The following is a 22,368-nucleotide window of genomic DNA, read 5'->3' on the forward strand; positions in this document are numbered from 1 at the left end:
CCCCATCCTCGCTCTAAAAAAATAAAAAAACAGATCCGGACGGACTGAATCAGGTTCCTCATTTTAGGGTTTAAAAGCTGAGGATCTGGTCAAGAAAGATCAGTCATCTCCTCTCCTCCAGCCGGTTCTAGCCTTCTGAATCAGACAAGAACACAGTTGTGAACACCACCATAGCAACCATGCAGCTGTGCTACGGACCAATGGCGTGCCTCGCTCTCTTCGCTGTCATTCTCTCGTTAACAGCCACTGACACTGGTAAGTACAGTCTGCTACTGTAATGAATTTGGGGTGGATAGCCCTTGCAGGACTTGAACCAACAACTTTGCATATGTTCATCCAACAACTAAGATTATGCCAAGAGATCTGTAAATCCTTGGCAAAGTTATTGGTTTAGCCCTATTTTTGTGTTTTATAAACTCTGTAAATACAATATTTTCTGGAATAAAATCAGTTATTACAAATTTGCTGTACTAGAGGAAATTAGAGCGGGGTGGTGGTGGTGGGTTAAAACATGTTGTACTAAACCACATATGCTTCTTTAACTCTTCAGACGCCAACAAGGTTCACAACTGTTGCACAAAGGTCTCCAAGCAGAAGATCACCGTTCCCATCATCGGCGCCAGACTGCAGAAAAAGGCCCTCCCCTGCGTCAACGCTGTCATGTAAGAACCTCTCCATCCCAACAGAACACAGAACTTCACAAGTCATAATGTATTAGGCCCACTTTTACAACCTCCAGACAGACGAATGAGTTAGGACAAAAGAGTAGGACAGCTGTCTCAATGTTGTCATCTTGTGTTCCGCACAGCTTCGAGACCGACAACGGAGAGACCATCTGCAGCCATTGGAAAGAGTCCTGGGTTCGAAAAGCATTCTTCCAACTGGAGTGAGTCCTCAACAATATAACCAAAGAGTGGTCAATAGTCAGTCCTATTCATTCATATACATAGTGTAGTACTCCCTGTAGGCTAATCCTGTAATACTCACCGGTTACATACTTTCATGGCTGGCTAAAGTAGGTGACTTGCATGAAGACCTGTACAAGCGCCATTAGTAGAAAAGACCGGATGTAAAATAAATAAATGGTTGGTGGAAAGTTGAAATGCTTCCTTTTGCTGCCGTTTCTTCTAGGATGGCCAGAAAGTCACTGGACACACAGGTCCCCACCGCCAACTCCCCCACCACATCCCCATAGAGGACGCTCTTCACCATCATCATCATCATCGTCACTCGCTGAACTTGAGGGATAGCGTTGTTTAAACCTGTAATTGAAAGGATAAACTATTACATTATTTATGCTAAAGAAGGTACATGTAAAGCCATCGAGATAATATGAGAGAAACTGGTGTATTTATTATTTATTGCCAGTTGAAGTATTTATTGGGTGTTTTATATGTAGATTGAATGGCTTTGTATGAATTGCAGTTCGCTATATGCTATTAACATTTAGTTAATTCATATGATGTGCATTTTAAAGTCAAAGGTCAACAGCCTATTTCCAAGTTGAAATAAACTGGAGATGTAAAAATGTATGTCAAGTATTTATACCAAATAAAACAACTGAATCCTTTGCTATCCCATCTTATAATCAATCCCCGTGGTCATTTCGTTAGAAACATGAGTCCTGCGTATTGTACATTCTCCATTTGCATGGGTTAATTGGCTTCACACTCCCATTCATTTCTTCATTCTGAAACAGATTTTGTCTGAATCGCCTCTACTTATAGATTCTTGCCGCCACCGGGCGGATTCAATTTAGCATTGCAGCTACATACATTCAACATGTAATGGACCTTTCCTTATTTCATCGCTTTCATTTCACACTTGACTTCGAAGCTCCATCAGCTCCTAGAGTTTGCGTTACAGTTGATGCAATTAACGGTGGACGCCTAAACGTAAATGAAAACCACGTGGAGATATGTTGTGACCTGCTGCACCGGTGTAGATGGAAGGGGGGGATAGAAAGTTCCTAGATGTATGCACGATCTCGCACTCCACTGGCTCCTTGACACGCGACATTCGGACGTTGACTTTCAAAAAAAAAAATCCGAAGCTCCAAACGGACCTTTTCTAGTCATTTGCTTCCCAGCTAACGGCATTATTAACGTTTCACCTGGAGCCTGTCTATCAAATGAGGAGACACGGAGGTTTGATGAGACATTGTATCACGTTAGTTAGCTACGTTAGATGTTCGTGTCATTCGGTAAACAAGTCGAGCGAAATTATTCGAAGGATTATGCAAAACAATCACGAGTTGGAACCGCTAACGTAACGTCACCTAGTTAGCTAACGTTACTCGCCGAACTGTTGGCCAGCGGCTAATCAACTGCTATCCTAAATGTACTGTACTTTTGTATTCTTGACAGGTGCAAACTAGCCACGGTAACATAGTGTGCTAGATGGGGATGTCGTTGTCATATCCACTGGTGAAAGAGCCAGAAAGTTATGTGGATCCTGATCTAAACGAAGGTAATGGCGTCAACAACCGTTAGTAGCTCAAATGCTGAATGAATAACCTGTGCATGGCTGGTGTACCATTTCTTGTTTCCCAACGCCTCACCAGACTCTGACGAGATGAATTTCGCTATGGAAATGCATGAGATTAACCTGAGCTACACATACGACATGATCCAGCAGAGGATCCGCTCTATCAAGGAGTCCGCCAAATTTGACAGTGAGTTTGGACCTCGTAATATTTGTTGTAAATATCCTATCAGAAATACTCTGGCTCCCAAGTGGCGCGGTGGTCTTTAGCACTGCATCTCCGTGCTAGAGGTGTTACTGCAGACCCTGGTTCGATCCTGGGCTGTTTCACATCTGGCTGTGATTGGGAGTCCCGTAGGGCAGCGCTCAATCGGTTGGGAGGCCGGGGTAGGAGGTCATTGTAAATAAGAATTTGTTACTTGCCTAGTTAAATACAAAAAAAATAATGTTTGACTTTCAAGAAAAACATATTGGTCCAACTTGGGCACAAATTCCTGTTAGCTGCATAAAACTAATCCCATACATTGAATCATCTTAAATCCCTGTTTGGTGCATAAAATGAACCCCATACAGTCATTGCATAATGCTAACTGGATTAATTGGATTACTTTTCTCTATAATTTAGCCTAACAACAGGGTGGAACTCTATGGATTAGACAAACAGACCATCATCAAACATGGGAAAATAGATCAAACTGACTGTATATACACTATATATACAAAAGTATGTGGACACCCCTTCAAATGAGTGGATTTGGCTATTTCAGTACCTGTTGCTGACAGGTGTATAAAATCAAGCACAGAGCCATGCAATCTCCATTGACAAACATTGGCAGTAGAATGGCCTTACTGAAGAGCTTAGTGACTTTAAACGTGGCACTGTCATAGGATGACACCTTTCCAACAAGTCAATTTGTCGAATTTCTGCCTTGCTAGAGCTGCCCCGGTCACCTGTAAGTGCTGTTATTGTGAAGTGGAAACATCTAGGAGCAACAACAGCTCAGCCACGAAGTGGTAAGGCCACACAAGCTCACAGAACGGGACCACTGAATGCTGAAGCATGTAAAAAACACTCACTACCGAGTTCCAAACTGCCTCTGTAAGTAATGTCAGCACAAAAACTGTTCGTCTGGAGCTTCATGAAATGGGTTTCCTTGGCCGAGCAGCTGCACACAAGCCTAAGATTACCATGCGCAACGCCAAGCATCGGCTGGAGTGTTGTAAAGCTCGCCGCCATTGGCCTCTGGAGTGATGAATCACGCTTCACCATCACCAACTTCACGGCAACATTTTGGCCCTTTGCGGTTTCAGCATGACAATTCCCCCGCACACAAAGCGAGGTCCATACAAAATGGTTTGTCGAGAGATTGGTGTGGAAGAACTTGACTGGCCTGCACAGAGCCCTGACCTCAACCTTATCAAACACCTTTGGAATTAATTAGAACGCCGACTGTGAGCCAGGCCTAATCGCCCAACATCAATGCCCGACCTCACTAATGCTCATGTGGCTGAATGGAAGCAAGTCCCCACAACAATGTCCCACCCAAAAAAATAATGTCACTTCCTGAACTTGATGTCATTGTGGGAAGGGGCTGTTTTCTTAAATGAGAATTACTACAAAGTAACAGGGTGGAAAGTGATATCAGGGACACACAGAAAATGTTAAATACAAATATAATAAATACAATAATCATGAAAAAAATATAGAATTTGATGAGAGAAATTTTAAGGACTATAAAAGAATGAAGAAATACAGACTTAACAGCCAAATGCTCCATCTTAACATAGGCAGGGCAAACCCATGTTGGTGAATTCTGGTATATCATCAAATAAGTCAATCACAGCATGTTTTTGGATTTAATTAATTTTTTAAATTCCATTTATATTCCTAAAACCTTAGTTGAAAATTATGCTGTTGCTGATCTTGTTGACAAGACGATTTAATAAATAGCCCAATGTCACAACAGTTTTGAAGTTCCAAATCAATAACCACAATGCAGAAACAGTTTGATATATTGAAAACCTAAACATTCAAATGTATTATCTACACATACATGTGCAACAATAGTAATCATATTACTTAGATTTTTTTTTTTTGAAACAAGCACCTTGTAAACTGCACACGCACCAAAAACCCTGTTTGTTTTGACAAGTGACAATATATTACTCCTATTGATCAGGGGGGAAATCAGGTTGTACGTGCTGTTGAAACTGACAACAAAAAACATGGAAACTGGATATCTTTTTTGACATCATGGATTAGAGGACAACCTGCAGAAGATGGACAGCTACATTTCAGTGTTGAATTTTTGATAAGGGGGTTGCCAAAACAAAGAGAAACACAACACTGTTTTGTCAATTACTCATATCGATATCAAGTTGATTTCAATAGAGTGAGAGGGGATAGGTTGCACATTCTGTTCACTAGCACAACTCAATCATTTGTATTTCATTGGTAGAGGACAACACGTGGAAAACCAGCTACATTTTGAAGTGTTTGCTTTTTGATTGACGTGAGTCACCAACGTGGCAAGTGTAATGTGACATTGTTAATCACTACACATTGAAATCAATAGAACGGACCAAGCGTTTGGGTAGTATGTGCTGGTTTAAACGTACGTTATATCAAGGCCGTACGGAAACTTGGAATGACCTATACGTGGTTGGTTTGACGAGAATTTGTAGAAGGCTTCTATCTATATTTTGGAATGGGCGGATGTTGATTTCGGGAGGTTGCCATCACGTAAGAGGGAACAAATCACCTTCTTTGATAGTTAACTTCAACCAATCACAACCCGCAATAGGATATCAACAGTGACAATGATTGGTTGCTGTTGAAGAGAGTTTGAATGTCAAATCCGTGTATTGGTGTGTGGCCAGCGACTTTTATAGAGAGACCGTCCCCGAATAACCCGTGCCATTTGAGAAATCAAATAATAGCTGCGTTCTAAGTCCTGCGACCCCCCTGTTGACAAAATCAGCAGTACAAAATCAAAGATATTGATCAGTTTTAAGCAATTGATATTGTGTCATCATGATGCCTATAAACCTTTCGACTAACATAACCAATCTGAAGTCAAAAAGGATCTGTACAGTGTGTTCAGAAAGTATTTACTACTTGTGGGGATGATTTGGCCTGCTGTGTTTTTATAAATGTAACCCGTGGTTGTCTGCCTGCGTGTAGAGTACAGCTACGACTGGAACACCAGTGTGCTGGCTCTGAAGGACGAGTTCCCCCACTGGACAGCTGATGACCTGCTCAACCTGAGACGGCAGTTTGAGATTTTTGACACCAACAAAGACCGCCTGCTGGACTTCAGCGAGTTGTGAGTGAACGAAGTACACGCCGATGTGACTTTTGATGTCATGTGGCTACTCGGTGGTATTTAGCTCAAGCCTAGGGGGCTGTAGGTGGCAGCACACGCACACAAATGCCATCTACAATAACAAGGTAGGTCTACTAGTAGTCTTATTGTGAGTCGTGGTTTTAAACCATCACACTTGAATAAAGGGGCTACTGCGAGCACAGACTTACCTCCCTCTACCCCCTGACAGTTGCGCTTCTCTGAACATGGTCAACGATGCATCAACTATGGAGGCCAGGAAAGAAATGTTTAGTAGAGCGGACAAGGACAACTACAAGTCCATCAACTTCGAGGAGTACCTCCAGGTAGAGCACATGTAATGGCGCTGATGGGAAGTCTCTGCATCTACTTCCAACTCGAACCTTGTTGGCTCGTCTTGCAAAACAGAGGATGAGTGTGTCCCCGTTTTCTTTTGTGTCTCGGCCTATATTGTGATTATACCGGTCTGTGTTGTGTCCCCTCCAGCTGATGTATGACCTCAAGCAGGGCACGCCAGTCCCCAAGCCCCTCGAGAGCGAGGACGACAAGGACACGGCCACCGGTGACATCATCTGTGAAGTGGCCCGCATGGACACCTTCCAGCAGATGTGCTACGGGGTCTTCTAAACACAAATACACACTCCTGATGACATGATGGATTTGTTGTGCCTTAACTGGGATTGAGGAAATGACATTGTATAAATTGGCTTTATATAATTCAAAATGATTAAATATACAGTTATTTTTCCCCAACCTCTTGGTTTGTCTCAGGTGATCATTTGAAGTCGTGATGGGTTCTGGTTTTTCACTGTACTGTTGAACTAGGTCACATTCACAACTAATGCCCATGCCGTTGTCAGCTCTAGTTCTACAGTAATGTGACTCAAATAAATAATCAAGGCTGGCATTATCTCAAATTTTATTTCTGCCGACCTTAAAAGAAACAAACGTTCTACATTTAAATGTAGAAAAAATATGATTAATTGAAGCCGTTGACTTTACTAGCTTATATTGTGGATTCAGAGGACCCCTGTAAGCTTAAGCATGAATAGAGTACTACAGTCATCAACAACAGCAAACATCAGAGCTAATGCAATGCATTATATTTCAAATAATAGCTGCATCATTTCACCACATTACTGAATGTTGGGATTACTGGTGATGTAGGAGAATGTTGCTGTGGCTGGATGTTTCTTTCAGTTCGGGGTGGTGGGGGGGGTTTCCCGTCACAGTCTCGCTGCTAGACATCTTCTTGAGTTCGGAGCTGCATATGACACAGAATATGAAACTCAGGACATTTTGAAGCAGACTCGCATGAATTTCTTTCTTTAGAAGGCAGTCGTTTATACATGAAGACACTGGGTAAAACCTGTACGGCAAGTTCGATTGACATCCAGTCTTGTGGTTTTGGTGTATTTTGTAGTTCTGAAACCACAGTGTTTTACCCAAAAGGCTTAGACTTTTCTGTTTCCATCTACGAGGGCCGGCACCATTTGTCTCACTGGGCCATGGCTCCGGCTGTCCTGCTCTCACTCAGGGGCCAAAGCCAGGACACTGGTACTTTTCAGCAGACATTTACACACCATGGGCTAACTGTGAACTTTAACACCTCACAAAGCAACTGTTGTGATTGTGCAGAGGTTGTTGATTCTATTCTTCACAAGTCCTCACTGTCAACACTAGCTATGGAAACACAATATCCTTAGTGTAACATCAAGGAGTACACACTAGTGTAACATCAAGGAGTACACACTAGTGTAACACTGGTGTTCCAGTTGAAAGGCAGCATGTGTGGTCTTATTAAGAGAAGTGTGTTTGCGTACCTGAGACGAGCCAGAGCCTTCCTCACCCATTCGTCCTTAACTGTGGCGCACACCTTTTTGTTCTTCAAGGTGTAGAAGCTACGACAGAAAACACACCATACATAAGCGTGTTTGACGCCAATGTTTGTAAACAATGTAAAATGATATAGCCTCAACATGGTTAAAACCACCTTTTTTTAAATATATGTATGTCGTGGATGGTCAGTCCTTGCGTCCATAGCTCTGTCTATGAATTTGAGAGTGGTTATATTTCTGCAGGCCCATCCCTCAGCTTTTTACCAAAACAGAGGCGGGTTCCCGTTTTGTTATCGTTTCAACTAAGGACTGTAGCTTATACCCTTGACCTCATAGAGATGACAAAATATGAGCATACATTTTAAGATTATGGTAAAGGTGTGTGTGTGTGTGTATACTTTGTTCAGGGCTTACATGATAGCGTCGATGTTGCACACCTCCTTGGAGCTCTGTAGTTTGTAGCCTTTTATCTGCTGGTTGGGTATAGGCTTCTCCTGGTACTCCACACAACAGTAAAGTCTCCTAGGACCGTCTGAACACATGCACAAACATCAGTCAGCCACATGCCACACACACTGTAATCTATTCAGTGAACTACAATGCTAGTCTTCTAATCTGATCCAACCTAACCAACATGACCCCAAAACAGAGTTGGCAGGTCTCACAGCTAGACCTTATCAGACCTTGGTAAAACAAATAAGTGGTACATTTACATGGGCAAAACTCTTAAATGGGTAAATTGGTTACCAGGTAAACTTACATGCAGCTGAGGTTGAACTGAACATGATCCCAACACAGCAGAGAAGCAGGATTGTCTCCAGGTATGTGGGAGCCATGGTGATGGTAGACTAGAGAAGATACACCAAACACGCCTACGGACTGATCCTATATACCCCTACAAACAGGTGTGTGCATGTGAGTGTGTGTTTGTTGACGATTCTGATACATGTCAATCATGTCCTTCACTCCTAACCTGTGGTTTCTAAATTGAGGACAGGAAGCCCATCTCTGCATGATGGCTGACAGAGATGCAAACATTGCCTGTTCCCATGACCCGTTTAGTTCGGGCCTATATCAGTTGTTGCACTGGTTGTCGATGTATGCTAATTTGTTCTCAGTCGTATAACCTGGTTAAGGTCATGTCATAGGTCCACACCTAATGGTGCTTGAATGGTGTGTGTTTTGACTGATATGCATACAGTAGTGACCTTACAAATCTAGGGACTGATGCAGGCTCAAGGCCAACTCAGGCTCCCCTCGACTTTTCCCAAACAGAGCAACATCACCCCACATGAAAAACACAAAAAACAGTGTTTGGCTGTCATGTCTGATATTCAAACTCTAATATTCATGAGTCAAGGACCTTTTACAAGCTCAGAATAGTCAGCAATAATATTATGAGAGCACAGGAGGTTGGTGACACCTTAGTGTGGCAGGTAGCCTAGTGGTTGGAGTGTTGGGCCAGTAACCAAAAGTTTGCTAAATCAAATCCCTGAGGTGACAAGGTAAAACATCTGTTGTTCTGAACCAGGCAGTTAACCCACTGCTCCCCAGTAGGCCATCGTTGTAAATCAGAATTTGTTCTTAACTGACATGCCCTGTTAAATAAAGGTTACATTTTAAAAAAACATTGGAGAGAACAGGCTTGTGGTGATGGCTGGAGCGGAGTAGGTGGAATGGTATCAAACACATGGTTTCTGGTTTGATGCCATTCTGTTCCAGCCATTATTATGAGGCAGCCTCCCCTGTATGAGAGTGTTTGTGGTGAAGTTATGAAACAATAGCAGGTTGTCAAAAACCCCTCGTCTGTACCGTGACCTATTTAGTGGTTCCTGCAGAAAGCTGACAGGAGCAAATCCAGATCACCTGACCTAGATAAAATAAATGCTATTATTGTGTCGTCATGCAGCACTGAACATTAGTCTCAATAACAAATGCCATGAGAAAAATTGCTAGTGGGTAAATACAACTATGTGGGTTCGATTGAGCCCAGAATCTGGTGCCGCACTATGAAAGAAAATACCGAAGATCAATAAAAAGTGCATGTTTCAAGTACATTTTTGAACAGTTGAATATGGCTTAATAGCTTCAAATCAATTGATAAAAGCTCAAATCAATAATACTTTAATATAACTCAGCATTTGCTACTTCTGTGGCAACTATGACAATTTTCAAATATTTTTTTGTCATTAATTTAAGCCACTTTAAACTTTCCAATATATATGCAGCTGCTATTGAAAAGCCATCCACATACAGATTTCTGAGAAGTAGCCTATTGATTTTGGGTCAGCTACATTAAGTGTTTTTCACATAAAGTATTTTAGTAATACTCCAATCGAACAACATATTAGCGGGGGAGTGACAGTGTGGGTGTGAGTTTGGGACAATGTATTTGTATATATTATGGATACCCGTTATATACCCATTAGCTGCTGCCTTGGCAGCTCTTCCTGGGGTCCAGCAAAATTAAGCCAATTTATACAATTTTAAAAACATTATAACACATTCACAGATTTCACAACACACTGTGTGCCCTCAGGCCACTACTCCACCACTACCACATATCTACAGTACAAAATCCATGTGCATGTATAGTGCGTATGTTATCATGTGTGTGTGTGTTTGTGTGCGTGTGTGTGTATGCATGTGTCTGTGCCTATATGTGTTGCTTCACAGTCCCCGCTGTTCCATAAGGTGTTTTTTAATCTGTTTATTAAATCTAATTTTACTGCTTGCATCAGTTCCTTGATGTGGAAAAAAAGTTCCATATAGTCATGGCTCTATGTAGTACTGTGTGCCTCCCATAGTCTCTTCTGGACTTGGGGACTGTGAAGAGACCTCTTGTGGCTTGTCTTGTGGGGTATTCATGGGTGTCCGAGCTGTGTGCCAGTAGTTCAAATAGACAGCTCGGTGCATTCAACATGTCAGTACATAAATACAAGTAGTGATGAAGTTAATCTCTTCTCCACTGTGAGCCGGGAGAGACGTTAATATTAGCTCTCTGTGTACATCCAAGGGACAGCCGTGCTGCCCTCTTCTAAGCCAATTGCCAATCTACTGTAAATCCTTTTTTGTGGCACAAGACTGAACAGTAGTCAAGGTGCAACAAAACTAGGGTCTGTAGGACCCGCCTTGTTGATAGTGTTGTTAAGAAGACAGAGCAGTGCTTTATTGTGGACATACTTCTCCCCAGCTTAGCTACTGTTGTATCAATATGCTTTGATCATGACAATTTACAATCCAAGCAGTTTGGTCATCTCAACTTGCTCAATTTCCACATTATTTATTACAAGATTTAGTTGAGGTTTAGGGTTTAGTGAACGATTTATCCCAAATACAATGCTTTAAGTTTTAGAAATGTTTAGGGCTAACTTATTCCTTGCCACCCGCTCTGAAACTAACTGCAACTCTTTGTTAAATGTTAGTCATTTCAGTTAGTTTTTTAGCTGACGTGTATAGTGTTAAGTCATCAGCATACATTACTCAAAGTTAGTGGCATGTCGTTAGTAAAGATTGAAAAAGCAAAGGGCCTAAACAGCTACCCTGGGGAATTCCTGATTCTACCTGGATTATGTTTGAGAGGCTTCCATTTAAACCTCGTAAGGATTGGTGTCCCGCTAGCGGGACAACTTCCAGTGAAACTGGAGGGCGGCAATTCAAATAAACAATCATAAATATTATGGATTTTAAACATTTATGTACATTTAAGTGTCATATATCGTCTGAATGCTTAAATACTTGCTAATCTAACTGTGTTGTCCAATTTATAGTAGCTAGTACAGCGAAAGCATGCCATGCGATTGTTTGAGGACGGCCCTCGACATCAAAATATTTCTCCACAGGTACAGGTTTCATACATTCACATATAACAATTAAATATTCACTTACTTTTTGAGAATATTCCTTTGATTTGTCATCCAAAGTGTCCCAGCTATAACATGTAGTGCCGTTTTGTTAGATAAATCCTTCTTTATATCCCAAAAAGTCTGTTTAGTTGGCGCCATCGATTTGAGTAATCCACTCGTTCAACTTGCACAGAAAGGAATCCAAAAATCTACCCCTAAACTTTGTTTCAACAAGTCAAAATACATTTCTATTTACTCCTCAGATACCCTAAAATGTAATCAAACTGTAATATTTATTTCGGAAAGAAGTATGTTCAATAGGAAACCGATTTTAGCATGCCTATAATGTCTTCATGGCGCACACAATCAAGAATTTCCAAGACTGTGTCCTTCTACTAAAACTGACATTTCTTATTTTTTTTGAAGTTACAAGCCTGAAACATTGAACATAGACAACTGACACATTGTGGAAGCCATAGAAATTGCATCCAGGGAGCTAATTTTCAATATGACTTTTCTCTTGCATTTCTAAGAGGATGGTCTCTAAACATTATTATTTATTTTTAAATCTAGTTGGTTTTTCTTTGGATTTTCTCCTACCATATCTATTGTGTTATATTCTCCTACATTATTTTTACATTTCTACAAAATTCAAAGTGTTTTCTTTCCAATGGTACCAATTACATGCATATCCTGGCTTCAGGGCCTGAGCTACAGGCAGTTTACTTTGGGCACGTCATTCAGGCAGGAAGTGGAGAGAAAAAGGGGCCTAGCCCTAAGTTAAAGAATGCTGTGGCAGATGGCAGGGAGAGGTGAGGGGAGTGGTTATTGAGGGGAGATATCTTGCAGCCCCCTGGCTCCACACCCAAGCCTTATTTGGACTTCCTGCCCCAACGAGGCGAGGCTGTGAGTGTGCTTTACTGTAAAATAGCATTGTTTCTGGTCAAACACAATTTTTTCCAGGATTGATAGCAGGCTGATTGGTCGGCTATATGAGCCAGTAAAGGGGGCTTTACTATTCTTGGGTAGCGGAATGACTTTAGCCTCCCTCCAGGCCTGAGGGCACACACTTTCTCGTAGGCTTAAATTGAAGATGTGGCAAATAAGAGTGGCAATATCGTCTGCTATTATCCTCAGTAATTATCCATTCAGATCGTCAGACCCCGGTGGCTTGTCATTGTTGATAGACAACAAAACAGTTTTCACCTCTTCCACACTGACTTTATGGAATTCAAAACTACAATTCTTGTCTTTCATAATTTGGTCCAATATAAGTGGATGTGTAGTGTCAGCGTTTGTTGCTGGCATGTCATCCCTAAGTTTGCTTATCTTAGTAGTTGGCAATATCAGCAGGCTTTGTGATGAATGAGCCATCTGATGGTTCAATGAATGATGGAGCCGAGTTGGCTTTTTCCCCAAAAATGTAATTCAAGGTGCCCCAAAGGTTTTTACTATCATTCTTTATATCATGTATCTTTGTTTCACAGTATAGTTCATTTTTGTTTAGTCACATGATTTCTTAATTTGCAGTATGTGTCACGACTTCTGCCGAAGTCGTTGCCTCTCCTTGTTCGGGAGGTGCTCGGCGTTCGACGTCACCGGTCTTCTAGCCATCATTGATCTTTTTTCATTTTCCATTGGTTTTGTCTTGTCTTCCCACACACCTGTTGTCAATCCCATTCATTACATGTTGTGTATTTAACCCTCTGTTTCCCCTCATGTCTTTGTCAGAGATTGTTATTGTCAGTGTAGTGTGATTGTTTGTATAGGTGCGCGTCGGGTCCTCGTACCCATGTTTTGTGTTTATGTACATAGAGTGTTATGGAGCATACTCCGTGGACTTTATTAAAAGACTCCATTTTACACTCCATTTGACTCTCCTGCGCCTGACTTCCCTGCCACCTATTACACCTATGCATGACAGTATGTTTGCCAATCAGTTGGGCAGCCAGACTTATTTGCCATACCTTTTGCCTCATCCCTCTCAACCATACACTTTTTCAATTCCTCATCAATCCAAGGGGATTTAACCATTTTTACAGTCATTTTTTAACTGGTGCGTTCTTGTTAGTAACTGGAATAAGCAATTTCATAAATGTGCCAAGTGCAGCGTCTGGTTGCTCCTCATTACACACCACAGACCAGCAACTATTCTTTACATCATCAGCATATGATTCACTACAAAACGTATTGTACGACCTCTTATTACCAGCCTTTGGAACTTTGTTTTTCCTAGATATGGCTATTATATTGTGTTGACCTTCTACAAATGCCTCTTCTGATATTGAAAAGTTCAAAGGAAAAGTTAGAGATTGTCTAACGGTCTCTCACATAAGATCATATTTTTTGCTGAAATATCTATATCAGCAGTTGAATTTGTGTACTCTGAAAAGGTGCATTGCCATCCATAAACTGTCACCGCAGAGTGCTGATGTGGAGGAAGGGGTGCATGCTCCGGTTTTAAACAAGATGAGAATTTCTCAGCGATGTCTGAATGCATGGCTCACTGTGCCCTTAGGTAGGATGTTGACACACTCATCTCAAGGTTTTCACTCACCCACCACCCACACCCACACCCACACCCACACTCCACAGCCTTTTTGTCAATGTTGTAGTTGTAATAATAACCAGTGGAGGGGGATATGGTACAGTAATTAAAATTAAAATAAATGTAATCTGCATGAATAGATTTAATATAATCTCATTCCATTCTGTATTGTTAGATTTGTCAGTAGACATCAATGATTTATATAAACACTAGATTGCAATTTGCTATGTATTGGCCAATGAGAAGCTTTGAAGCCTCCCGTCGGCCATATTGGTACTCCTCAGAAGAAGCAGTCCTCCATAGGAATGTACAGTATTTCAGTTAAATGTTTCAAGGACGCAATAACATGTATTTAAGTATTATTTGGTTGTTGTGGGGACAGTAACATAAGTACTCTCTCTTTTTATTTGTATGTTTAACTCACACAATGTAATTTAAAAGTGTGCATTACGTTGTCTGTAATAGAATAAACATGGAAAAAATGAATGTAGACATCAATAAATGCATTTCTATAGCTTCCCAAATCTTTTTTTACAATGGTGGGGGAGTAGTAAAATGGAGGTGCGGTGGCAGTCATGTAGTGTATGTATAAATCATTGATAGGCACATATGCAAGCTCTTGGTCTCTGTCTGACCCTCTCATGTCTGTCTGTGTCATATCTGCACTGACTGGCTCTAGTGTTCATTGTCCGGCAGTCTTTAACTGGCTCTGGTGTTCATTGTCCAGCAGTCTTTGACCTTGTGCATCCCCCGCACCTTGGAGTCTTTTGGTATACTCCAGTTAGCTATCTCTGACCCTGGTGACCCCCGAAGTCTCAGTCCTTTGGTACGGACTGATAAACTCCATCTCCAGAATGCAGTGGAATCAGAGCAAGCCTTCCAGTTGATCTGTAGACTATCATTGACTTTGATGAGCCCAGTCCTTGAGATGTGTCAGACAGACCCATGCTTTGATCATCCTCAGTTTAGGCAGAGAGAGAAGGAATGAAAACATGGTGGGGAGGTCTAAGTGTAGCACAAACCAATAGATGTAACCTTGAACCCGGAGCTCCCAGGTTTGGGTTAGAATCAGCCAGTAGAAGATGGTGAAAAACACCTATAGAAAGTCAAATGGATCAAGCAGGTTCAGAGGAACTCTCCGTGAGTTGGTCTATCTTGGTGTTTGTCTCTCCCTGTCTCTCTCTCTCTCTCTTTGCCATGCAAAACATAGGGCCTTGTTGTCCTCTCATCCTTGAAGAACTGAGAGATAAAGAAGGCAAAGAAAGAAGTGATGATTGGTTATTTGACACTTCCCTCCTTCACCCTCCTCCTGCATGTGTGTGAGTGTTGTTAGTTGGTGTGAAAGAACAAACATGGCGGAGGGGGCTGTCAACAGACAGAGACAGGAAGTCAAAGGTGACGAGTGACGGATCTCAAAACCAACTTCCTGTTGGGAGAGTCCACTGTTCTCTTCCTTATTTTCGGTCTCCTCTCCTCTCCTTTCTGCTCTCAAAGCTTTGCTATGTAATACCCAAGTTAATGCTTTGTTAACAGAGGGCTGGTGTAGAGCTGCTTTGTAGTGTGTGTGTGTGTGTCTGTCCTGTCTCATCAGTGTAACAAGGGCCTGACATGTGCAATCATCTGTTTACATCTAATCCCCAAGTAATCTCCCTCATAACACAGTTGACTTTGTTTCCTTCACTCAAAGAGACATCTACAGAGGGATCCTTCTCTGAGAAGACACCTTTAATCTCTTTTGCTCACTCACTCTTCCTCTCTCTCTCTTTCTCCCCTCCTCTTTCCCCACATCCTCTGCCACTTTGATTTATTGTGGCTCTTGTGCCCTGTAATCATGTGTTTGTTTTCAGTAACAGTGGTAAGTGAGTCTGTGTTTATGTAGTGGTGCTCCTATACAGTGGCATGTGAGTGGTGATCTGTGTTTGAGTTCAGCATGAATGTTGTCCAACACGAAAGAGCGAAATGTTTGCATAAGCAAACACGTGTGTGTGTGTGTGTGTGTGTGTGTGTGTGTGTGTGTGTGTGTGTGTGTGTGTGTGTGTGTGTGTGTGTGTGTGTGTGTGTGTGTGTGTGTGTGTGTGTGTGTGTGTGTGTGTGTGTGAGAGAGAGAGAGCAAGAAAGAAAGTCTTCCCTGTCCACATATGTCTTGCCTTGGACCTCTCTCCCACTCGCCCTCCCGAAATGGTGGAAAAGGCGGGAGGGAGTCCCTTTGAGTTGCCCACCCACACACGGTGTCCTCTGGTCACCTCTCTCCTGCATGGGCTGTGGGGCAACAGAAGCTGCAAAGGCGTTGCCTTAAAACTTTCAGTGGAAGCTCGTGTTCCTCGAGTCCTCTCCAATTGAACAAGTACTGTGTCATTAAGTGTGAATTACCAGCAACGATTTAGATACTAGATTACAATGAGTCTCATTCCGGAATGTCACACGCACACATACAGCGGAGCATCCTCTTGACTGACATAATTAATGGCTGTGGAATAGTGGTTAGCCCTAAGCCTTTTTCCTTGATGAATATCATCCATCAACAGAGCGACACAAACTACCAAGACGGATGAGAATCATAGTACATTCCCTCTGGAAGTAAGGACACGCTCACACAAACGCACACCCAAGACACACACACTTTGGAACTATTAGTGATTGGTTATATATAACCATGTGAGTCGTGTCGGAGACCTCAGGGTGTGCGAGAGAGGGAGATGTTGAGAGGTGTATTGTCGGTTTTCGTGTGGTTTGGTCAAACGTACACATACAAACACGCACACACACACATGCGTGGGGTGAGAGGCAGGATGGAGCCTGTGGGGTCACCAGGTGACCTGAGAGTGTGTGTCGCAGACTGTGCTGACAGACAGGCACAACCAAGGCCACCACGGAATCTACCACCACCCCACAGCTCTCTCTCTTTTTCCTATCTTTCCTTCCCAGTCACTCACTGCCTCTCTCTCTCTCTCTCTCTCGTTGTCTCACTCACTCTACCCGTCTCTCTCTTTCCCTTGGGACTGCAGTGATCTGTTCATTCTGCCTTAGTGTACCAGTTGGAGAGAGGGAGAAAGTGTTCCCCTGTTCCTGAGGAGCGAGCCACCAACAAGACGCCAGCACAACAGATGGATGGATGGAGAGAACAAACGTGTTCTGCATCATATCACTTCACTTTACATAACCGCACACACTGACTCACGCACTCACAGATACCCACACATAGATGAACGCGTAAAAAGTTATCTTTCTACCACATGCTAACAAGGAAAGACAGCAATAGAACGAGAGGGAGGAGGAGAATTAAAGAGGGGAGAGGTTCCCTGGCTGTGTTCTTTTAGTGTCAAAGTAAGCAAACAAATAAAAGGACACACACTCCTGGGTTTACTGATGACATCTTCTGCTGCCACCTTCTTCCTCTGTTGGCAACTTAAACCTTTTCACACACACACACACACACACACACACACACACACACACACACACTCCTGGGTTTACTGACGACATCTTCTCCTGCCCTCTTCTTCCTCTGTTGGCAACTTAAACGTTTTCTTATACACACACACACACACACACACACACACAAATGCTTAACAGATAAATGCCAGCAGATACATTATGGCAGAGGATTGCAAGGGGATTTGACCTCTTTGGTCCTTTCATCAGAGCATATGAAGGAAAAGAGAGGAGAGGACCATCATGCTAGACTTGATGCACCTGGAGTCTTATTCCGCCAACTCTCCCCCAGCCCTCCCTCAGAGCAGCCGGTGGCTCAGTGGAATCACGTCAGCTGTGTGTACACTCATGCGTGTGTGTGTGTCTGTGCTCCCTCAGAGTGGTGTGACAGATGCTAGCGATCCCTAGGTCTCGCCACTACGCCTCAGGCATGTTAATGATGCTCCGTTAACTGTGGGCTCTGGTCACACGCATGAACATACACACACACACAAATATCTGCTACCCTCTTTCTATGTTTGAGCCCCAATATAATAGCACAGATTGTACTGTCTGTTAACCCGTACTCTTGTTCGTGGAGTGCACGTGATATATGAGGAGATTTTTGAAAGGCCCCATACAGAAGCTCCACTAGCAACACTTCTGTCCTCTTCTTCTCCTCCTTTGTTCTTCTGTCTTAACCACCCACATATATTTTACATCCCTGGAGCCTTTACCAGACCTGCAGCTCATACATACATACATACACACAATACATACATACACACACACATACATACACACAATACATACATACACACAATACATACACACACACACACACACATACATACACACATACACACACACACACACACACACACACACACACACACACACACACACACACACACACACACACACAGAGAGAGAGAGAGAGAGACATACAGAGAGAGAGAGAGACCAGGTTGCTGTTGACCAGGATGTTGCGGGCGGCCAGGTCTCGGTGAACGTAGCTCATGTCAGACAGGTACTTCATGCCCGACACGATGCCACGCAACATGCCCACCAACTGGATCACTGTGAACTGACCGTCGTGTTTCTAACACACAGAGAGAGAGAGAGGGCAAGCGAGAGTGAGACATGCTATTTGAAAATATCTCGTTGCCCGAGCTCCTTACACACACAACACATGTCCAACATCTCTCCATACACAAGCATCCCCCTATCCTTCTCAGCGATGTGTCTACAAAGCAGTTAGACATATATTTGTCACACTATTAAAGGGCCCTTCTGTGAACTTCTCCCCATGACTCCCTTTATCACTACTTCTATGACGAGTACCCGATGGTGTCTGTGGGAGGCATGAGGAGTTAGTTGGTGATTTGAGGAGGGGGTTTGGAGAGGGCCAAGATGACTTCACTGTGGCTTCAGGAGCTCTTCTGGGGGTTAGTGGGTTTGGTGGGTTTAGGCTTTCTAGTAATTAGGGGAAGGTAAAGTATCCCTAGGGGTTAAGGGGTGCTCACACACACACACATACACACACTCTCACACACACACACACAATATAGATGTGTGGGCAGTAGGAGCCATCTGGGGCCCTATAGGAACAAAACATGTGTGTGGGGGCCGAAGGCTCGGGGCCGCAGTGGGAGTTCACTCTTCAGATCTGGGAATCCCACAGGAGAATGGGAACACCATCACGACGGTCATCAATCAAAACTACACTGACACAAACGAGCCTGAACAACGGCCTGCAACTCCATAATGTCACTGTGTCACCTCCGACCCGTGGCGAGGGTCTGCCCACTGGCACCCGCATTCGATAGGCCCCTGCCCTCCACGGCTCAATGTGATTGGACACCGACTCCACAGCGAAGCTGCCACCCGCTCTCGGCTAATTGGGTCTTTGTGAATGCGCAGTCTGTCGTGGGTTTGGAGGAAAATGAGGTGGTGAAAACGGCATTATGGTCTGCGGCGGTGAGTGACGGGTCGATGTGAGGCGATGGGTTTCGGTCTCAAAGCACCAGATGCTCTTCCTGGTTCCATTATGGTGCATTATGGGGGACGGGATGGTTTCGCCTGAGCAACCGATATGACACAAAGGCGTTCAGAATAGGACCCTGGAGAAACACAAACACACAGCACCCTGTTCTAAGGGCCCCGCCCGGACCTGAGAATGGCCCCATGCAACGAGTGTATGGCGAACACACATACAATTCACATACAGATCTCACACACAATAAATTCTCCCTCTGTCTCTAAATTGAGGTCAGCACAAAAGTTACACACTCTCACTCGAGGTTGAACACGTTTCAATATGATAAAAGGCCTCTAGTCGACATCGCAAAGTCCCTAGGTAGAGCTCTTAACAAAACACATGCAACTCGCGTGACCCGGTCGAAAGCAATATTAGACGTGGACAGGACGGAATTAAAGATCGTGGACTACCAAGTCGGGGATAAACAGCTGTAACAGGCTATAGTAAAAGACCTGTGTCTCTTCTCTTAAGAGACATCCACTGTGTTTCTTTGTGCAGCCACTCCATTGAGAGAGAGAAGGTGTGGGAGGACGCAGACCCCTCTCTTTGTTCTTCCTCGACGCTTTTACAGCCTGCACAGGGTGGAGTCAGACTTTTTTTCCGAACAGAGTGTGTAATAATGGCTGCGGTGCGTGCCTGCCTCGGTGGACTACCTGTATATGGTCGATGTAAGCATAGTATGACCTTTGCCAAGAGGTCAGGATCGTTATGGCACGTTACGGCAACGTTTACGTTTCTGGTATTCAGACCCTTTTTATGTTGACAGTGTCACTGTTCTTATTGTGTAGTTGTCCATAGCCTTAGGCAGGGTTGGGGAGTAATGGATTACAACAAATATGTAACTGTAATCCGTTACGTTACCCGTAAAAACACTGTAGCTGGATTACAGATACTTTTGAAAAACTAGATGATTTCTTTGAGGATTACTTTTAAACTCAGAAAGGAGGTTTGGGAAACAAAATCTTTGCCACTTCTCTGTTTTCTCAATGACATTCAAATCAGCATTGAAAAAAAGGAGAAAGTGTAAGTTTGTTCCAGCTGAACGAGTCTGACCACAAGTCAGAGATCACTATGACGACACAACTAATGGGTTTGATGGATCGTGTAACAATAGCAGGAAAAGGCTTTTGTAGGCTACAGTCCAAGCTATGTCTTCCAATGGTGCGACTGCTGTCGGCATCCTAAGATTATCCAACGTGAATGAACGCTTGGAGGTAAGGATGACAATGGTGGTGTTGTCCACGGCGATATGGATATCACTTATTCATGATATCTACATAGCGCATTGATGTGAATCACACTGCTGCCCTCTCATTTAGCTATTTGCGCTTTATGGATTGTGGTTGTTGTGGATGGCTGTTCACAAATCTAAATGTGCATTTGAACCCAATAATGGTTGAATTCAGGACGTTTAAGCTGCCTATCGATCATTGTTTTTGAAACCAGTGGACAGCCAGTGAAAAAAAATGTGCTCTTGCAACAGCTGCATAGTGCGGATCCCAGCCTACGGACTAAAAGCGGGGCTTTTATTGCTCAATCTAATTCCATAGGCCTAATGGACACATGTTCAAACTCATACACTTTTGATAGCCTTAAAGGGGCAATCTGTAGTTGCTACATCCATTTTGGGATTTATAAAGTATATACATTAAAGTGAAGACATAATGTAATATTATTATTATATGTATTAGAAAGAAAAGGGTTAGAAGAAGCCTACATAACCAACCCATAAAATTACATTTAGATGTCGTTCCATCGGTAACATACATTTTTGTCTTCTTGCCTCTTAAGGGGAAAGTCATCTCAAAGTAACTAAATGTTACTCTACCTTTATTTAACCAGGCAAGTCAGTTAGGAACAAATTATTATTTACAATGGCAGCATACGAGGAAACACTGGGTTAACTGTCGTGTTCAGGGGCAGAACAACAGATTTTTACCTTGTCAGCTCGGGGATTTGATTCAGCAATCTTTTGGTTACTGGCCCATCGATCGAACCACAACCTGACGTAATTAGATTACATTGTGGAATTTGGGTAATCCAAAAGTTACGTTTTTGATCACAATTTTTGGACAGATAACTAGTAACAGTAACTGATTACATTTAGAAAGGAACCTACCCAACCCTGGCCTTAGGCTATTGAGATTCATCAGCATCACCCCAGATCTCACTCCCAATGGAAAAGCGTCAGGTGGAGAGAGAGATATGAGCTAAAGACAGGGGGCGCTATCTCCCTCTTGTTTTTCCTGCATCCTTGTCAGTGAGGCATTGTAAATGCAGCAAGCAACAAACAACCTACTGACTGGGAAGAATGTCAGTTCAACGTCTAGTTTTGATTTACATTTCAACTAACATGAATTCAATGTGAAATCAACAAAAAAAGGTCATTAATGCCATTGGATTTAGGTTAACAGTTGGGTGAAAAAAAGACGAAATGCCCTTCAATTGGTTACTTTAAGCTAATCGAAACAGTTTCTCACGTTGACTAAATGTCATCACATATATTTGTTTGGGTTAAAATAACGTGGAAACAATGTTGGTTCAACCAGTTTTTGCCCAGTGGGAAGTGACCTTCATATTTGATGTGTTCCCAGTTCCAAAGCGACAATATATAGCCAACAGCACACTATTTTATCTATCACTTTTGTTTCAATCTATAAACAGTTTTCTATCTTAAATTAGTCCTATTCAATCCCAAACAAACAAAAAGGTTATTATTTGTCACATACTACATATGTTTCGTTAAAAGCTTGTCTGTTGATTTATCGAAACGATCACGTTATATTGGCTCATCATGACGAATCAATGACGCGGGCTTAGTGTGATGTTGTCACACGACTGTCAGTGACTTAATTGC

General features: G+C 42.8%; 3 protein-coding genes across 6 annotated transcripts; 2 read left to right on the forward strand and 1 right to left on the reverse strand.

Moving 5' to 3' along the window:
* Positions 1-98: 98 nt before the first annotated feature.
* On the forward strand, positions 99-1,585 carry LOC112226672 (C-C motif chemokine 4-like). Its single transcript, XM_024391143.2, has 4 exons — positions 99-255; positions 551-662; positions 809-886; positions 1,132-1,585. The coding sequence occupies exons 1-4, from the start codon at positions 180-182 to the stop codon at positions 1,193-1,195; spliced, it is 330 nt and encodes a 109-aa protein (XP_024246911.1). The 5' UTR covers positions 99-179; the 3' UTR covers positions 1,196-1,585.
* A 93-nt stretch (positions 1,586-1,678) lies between these two features.
* Positions 1,679-6,581, forward strand: si:ch211-122l24.6 (uncharacterized protein LOC557261 homolog). 4 transcript variants are annotated; one of them, XM_024391148.2, is made up of 6 exons: positions 1,679-1,784; positions 2,367-2,469; positions 2,564-2,674; positions 5,669-5,810; positions 6,040-6,154; positions 6,315-6,581. In XM_024391148.2, exons 2-6 carry the CDS (start codon positions 2,400-2,402, stop codon positions 6,453-6,455), a joined length of 579 nt encoding a protein of 192 aa, XP_024246916.1. In that variant the 5' UTR covers positions 1,679-1,784; positions 2,367-2,399; the 3' UTR covers positions 6,456-6,581. The 4 variants fall into 4 exon arrangements, with proteins under 4 accessions (XP_024246916.1, XP_024246915.1, XP_024246912.1 ...); XM_024391147.2 differs by lacking the exon at positions 1,679-1,784 and adding an exon at positions 1,797-1,895; XM_024391144.2 differs by lacking the exon at positions 1,679-1,784 and adding an exon at positions 1,798-2,147.
* Positions 6,582-6,730: 149 nt separating this feature from the next.
* LOC112226674 (C-C motif chemokine 20) lies at positions 6,731-8,586 on the reverse strand. The gene is made up of 4 exons (XM_024391149.2): positions 8,427-8,586; positions 8,081-8,198; positions 7,652-7,729; positions 6,731-7,092 (listed from the first exon to the last, which is right to left on the reverse strand). The coding sequence occupies exons 1-4, from the start codon at positions 8,500-8,502 to the stop codon at positions 6,981-6,983; spliced, it is 384 nt and encodes a 127-aa protein (XP_024246917.1). The 5' UTR covers positions 8,503-8,586; the 3' UTR covers positions 6,731-6,980.
* Positions 8,587-22,368: the final 13,782 nt, after the last annotated feature.

This window comes from Oncorhynchus tshawytscha, linkage group LG28 (assembly GCF_018296145.1).
Source record: "Oncorhynchus tshawytscha isolate Ot180627B linkage group LG28, Otsh_v2.0, whole genome shotgun sequence".
Classification (NCBI taxonomy): Eukaryota; Metazoa; Chordata; class Actinopteri; order Salmoniformes; family Salmonidae; genus Oncorhynchus; species Oncorhynchus tshawytscha.